Source organism: Elaeis guineensis, chromosome 2, assembly GCF_000442705.2.
Source record: "Elaeis guineensis isolate ETL-2024a chromosome 2, EG11, whole genome shotgun sequence".
NCBI classification, from domain to species: Eukaryota; Viridiplantae; Streptophyta; class Magnoliopsida; order Arecales; family Arecaceae; genus Elaeis; species Elaeis guineensis.
Genome location: NC_025994.2, coordinates 73,595,183 through 73,599,759, shown reverse-complemented (window position 1 = coordinate 73,599,759; position 4,577 = coordinate 73,595,183). Strand labels below are relative to the sequence as shown.

Below are 4,577 nucleotides of genomic sequence, written 5' to 3'. Positions count from 1 at the left end.
TTACGTGCAGTTAGTCCTTTGCGTATAAGAAATGCAGCAAGTCATTTGGTTTAGTGAAAGAGACGAGGCGATTCCCAACAAATTAGTCTCTTGGGTTCGCTTGCAAAACCAAGCTGGCCAAAATAGGCGTGGGCTCTGACTTCTTTTTGACAAACCCAAGATCCAAAACAAATCTAGCCTCAACATGGCCTGGTGGCCCATCTGATACCCTCATAGCCAACACCAACATACCGTACCGTAAGATAGCACGAATGATTCACTTTAAACAGATTTAGATTTGATATAAATTGGTTTGGATCATAAATGAATTAATCCATCTCGGCATGTTTATTGATTAGGTTGGATTTAGATTTAGACTTTTGATCCATTGAACTTATTTTGATCTATTGAATAATTGAATCGGATTATAATTCCACTCATTAATCTATTTAAAATCTATTTAATCCGTTTAAAATTGATTTAATCTATTTTTGATCTATCTAATTCAATCTACTTAATCTATTTAATCTGTTTAATCTGATTTGATCTATTTAATATGTAAATCATGTGGATCAGATAAAAATATTTATTTAATAAATATATGGGATCCAAATTTAAATTTTTGATCCATTTGATTAATAGGTCAGACTTAGATTGATTAATGTTTGATCCAGTTTGATCCAACACGATCCAATTGCCAACCGTGATATAAAGCAACGGTCCCAAGCGTACAAACAAGGGGATACCTTACATTCCCTATCGCTAGTATTGCAACACTCGAGAATGGTAGTTGGAACCTTGCCTACTGGTCCCTAACGAACACTCTCACATCACTTCCATTTGAAAGTCTGGTGGCTCGAGTTCCTCTGCATCTCTTCTCGGTTCTCACGGCTCTTCAGCTCTCCATTCTCTCCTCCACCATTCCGATGCCGTCTCATCTCCCTTATCACTACCACCACGTACCTCCTCACCGAGGCCAGCGCAAGTGTGCTCGAGCCCTTCTCCCTCTTCTTGTTTGGATCTGGGGCACGTAACTCTACCCTCTCTTCTTTATTCGATCACTCTCAAACACATTTCCTTTCTCATTGTTACCCTTCTTTTCTTATTTAAACTTTGAAGTACAGCGGCCGTGGGTCTCCGCTATGGTTGTTACGGCAAACACCGGCTTGTTCTGGGTCCAAACTCTTCTCGAATGATGAAGACCAGCTCTCTCTTCGTAGAGCAAGTTCAGGTGAAGGATAAAGCTAACCAAGGGATACTGCTTTATGGGTTCAAGGATAGACCCAAGCTTAGCTTGGAAACCAACTGGACTCTCTCAAAACATCTGTTCATCGACTCCTATGATCGCCAGGTAATAAGATCTCCGTTTTCATCTTCATTTTTTTTTTTTTTTTTTTTTTTTGCCTTTCGTTACTGAGTGTGATAAGTGTTGGTGTTAACAAGTAGGAGTTTATTATGGTTTGTAGGGATTCTCCTTGTGGTTGAACAAAGGGTCTAGGATTTGGATGGATTGGGAGGTGAACCATGGTGGTGAGAGCTATGAAGACATGCTCGTGGTTCTGATCAAGGGTAAGTACATATACTATTTAGGCAGGTTACTTGCGTCATGGTATGAGTGCTTCCTGTTCTTAATTTTTGCCTAAAGCAAAATGTTATACTCCTTGTTGTGCTTGGTGTTTATTTATAGGAGAACAGAACTTGAAGGGGTTGCAGAGATACTACCCAGGTTCCCACTTTCATCCAGGCGATACTGGTGACGGTGAGTGGGTTCCTCTAAACCCAATGGGCCTTGCATTATTGCTTCCTTTACTGGACGTTCGACTGGGGACTGGGTTATTTTATTTTATTTTTTTGTTGCATTGCTTTCTACCACGCACTATGTCGACCTTTCTGAGTACAAAGCTGTTTGGTTGTTCTTGTAAAATTTGTTTTGCCAAAATTGGCGGGTCGTAAAACTGAAAAAATATATTTTATGAAAAACAATTCTCCGCATTTTTCATGAAAATGTTTTATGATGATCTATTTTAGGAAAATACTGTGAAGAAGAGCTCCTTAAAATGTTGACAATATCAATGAGATCATGAGATTACATCTGCCGATCTTGTATTTATCTCTCTATCCACCTATCTATCTACTTTCTTTCTTCTCCTCTTTCTCCTCCTACCCTCTCCCCTTCCTTCTTCTTTTCCGCCTCCTCTTCCTTCTTTCCAATTAACAATCTGTATTGTTTGAACTAACTAATGCTGGTTCTTTTGAAGTTTAGGATTTTTATATAGCACCACTGCAAAAGCCATCATAGGAAAATTAAAACCTCTATATAATTCCCTCAGATCTTAACATTTTCAACAAATTCATGTAAAATTCCTGATCATCTGGTAGTTGGTTACATTGCAATTCAACTAATATAGAAGAGTGTGTATCGAAACTTGGAAGTTTGCCAGGAGATTCTATGCAAGAATTATAAGATATTTAGGACTTAAAGATATAATTAAGGAGTTTCCTGAATATTTAGCTTGAGTAATGTTTCCTTCATTTATCTCAAATGGCTGGCTGTGCCCCTAGATTATACTTTTTCTCATGAAAAGAAAAAGGGAAAAATAAAAATAACCCACTGTAGTAACTTCTATAAATTTGTCATGATGGTAGACATCAGCAATTCACCATCGGTCCATAGTGTACCTGCCAATGTAAGCAAACCAAACCCTTTTCAGGGTAAGCATTAATGAGAACACCTGGTTTTATACATTTTATTGATCCAGTGATGAACCCGGCCACCTTGCATTTATCAATGCTTCCAATGAAGTGTTGATATACATTTAATTGGTGTCCTGTATGAGACTAGTTACTACTTACTAGTAACAAGCTTCCTTTTTCTGAGTGATCAGGCAATAGAAAAGCAGAGTACACTGTTGCTGAAGATGATACTTATTATTTCGGTGTCGTGAATTTAACTCCTCGAACAATGGTGATGATCTTGAAGGTCAATGTTACATCGAAGATATACGATATCAGTCGAGCAAACAACATTTGTTCAACGACCGATGGTTTGTGCAAGCTTGAGCTCCACCTTCCAAGCACTTGCTATTATGTGTTAACAACACCAAATAGTGATGTAAGATTTATACCATCTCACCATTAACACCAAATAATAAGATTTTATCAACAGCTCCATCAGAAGGAAGGAACTCTAATGTAGTGGTTGTTTTTAGGTGCCCATCACCGTTTGGCAAGTTGAACTATCTTTTGGAGCACGGCTGGTCTCATATTTAGTGGTCACAGGTATCTCCAATCTCCAAAGTCCCAGTCATTGTTCTGTCTTAAAGTATCAATGAATTTACCACTTTCTTTGATCTGTTATTTCTCATGACCTTGCAGGGTTTGTCATATTTATTGCGTATATGGTTTTGAAATATCTTGGAGCTTGTGATTCTGAGCAAACATTACAAGTGCAAATTCAAACAGCGGCGACAGAGACCGATCCAATACTACCAAGAAAGGAGATGCCTTGTAAATATGGAACAAATGAAGAGGAGCCTGAATCAAGTTCATCTTCCTCTTCAGAAGATTTTTATGATGGGAAGATATGTGTGATTTGTTATGACGAAAGGCGCAATTGTTTCTTCACTCCTTGTGGACATAGTGCTACTTGTTATACATGTGCAAAAAGGTAAGAGATCATATGAGTATGTAGTTAGTATTTTTAATCTTTTTCTCTTCTGTTATATTACCCATTTGTCATCATTTTTTGTTGGTTCTACAGGATAATGGAGGAGGAAAACAAGGTATGTCCAATCTGTAGAAGGCTCATTCATAAATTAAGAAGATTGTTTAGTTCCAGGGATGATCCACAAGGTGCAATGAGCGAAGGTGGAGAAAACTCTTAATTGTGAACTGAACAATATCCTGATGGAATAGCCCCTCATTTATTTTGGGGAGATTCGATGTTTGACTCTTGGAGGTGTTTCCCAAATATTAGGCCTGGATAATTTTTCCAACTAAATTTTCCTTTCTTCTGCAGTAAAAGAAAAAGGATCTCCACTTCGAAGATGACAGAGTTATTTGCATTTCGGATATTCATCACTAGTAGAAAGTAGAACAAGATTTATTTTGAGGAGAAAGGCTACTAATTTATACTTTATATTGCATCTCAAAAATAAATACCAACCATATCACGTATACATATGGCTTTTTGATGATTAATCCAGTCATCAGACATCCAGGCTGGGCTCAGCCTAATGGTTTGGTTCTCTTACTTATCTTGGACAAGATTCTAGGTCTGAATCCTCCATATATGTAGGTTGATGGAGATGGAATGCTTACATTGCATCTTACGCTATCATGATGACAAATTTTGTTCATGTTTCATTCAAGAAACATTGTGTATGCCTACATGGATGCAAAGTTATACCTGAATTCAAGTATAAACAAATCTTATCCTAATCTCATAAAAGTTTGACGTATTCTCTCAACAATTTAGGTCAAATAGGCAACAATCCGATCTAGATCAACCCGATCCCATCCCACATGTACCTTGGAAACACACTAGTACTTGGTCCATATGTTAATATGCCATGAGCCCATATGCTTTCACCTCCTGT

General features: G+C 37.7%; 1 protein-coding gene across 1 annotated transcript; it reads left to right on the top strand.

The window, feature by feature from the left end:
* The first annotated feature begins 848 nt into the window (after positions 1 to 848).
* LOC140855638 (E3 ubiquitin-protein ligase APD1-like) lies at positions 849 to 4,026 on the top strand. Its single transcript, XM_073251850.1, has 8 exons — positions 849 to 1,005; positions 1,104 to 1,330; positions 1,446 to 1,548; positions 1,667 to 1,738; positions 2,865 to 3,091; positions 3,189 to 3,258; positions 3,355 to 3,646; positions 3,740 to 4,026. Exons 1-8 carry the CDS (start codon positions 906 to 908, stop codon positions 3,861 to 3,863), a joined length of 1,215 nt encoding a protein of 404 aa, XP_073107951.1. The 5' UTR covers positions 849 to 905; the 3' UTR covers positions 3,864 to 4,026.
* Positions 4,027 to 4,577: the final 551 nt, after the last annotated feature.

Bases quoted from the DNA above. Each gene is read 5' to 3' on its own strand.
- LOC140855638 (XM_073251850.1), top strand. From the start codon at position 906: ATGCCGTCTCATCTCCCTTATCACTACCACCACGTACCTCCTCACCGA. The intron at 1,331-1,445 runs GTAATAAGATCT...TATGGTTTGTAG, and splicing joins TCGACTCCTATGATCGCCAG to GGATTCTCCTTGTGGTTGAA. The intron at 1,549-1,666 runs GTAAGTACATAT...GTTTATTTATAG, and splicing joins GCTCGTGGTTCTGATCAAGG to GAGAACAGAACTTGAAGGGG.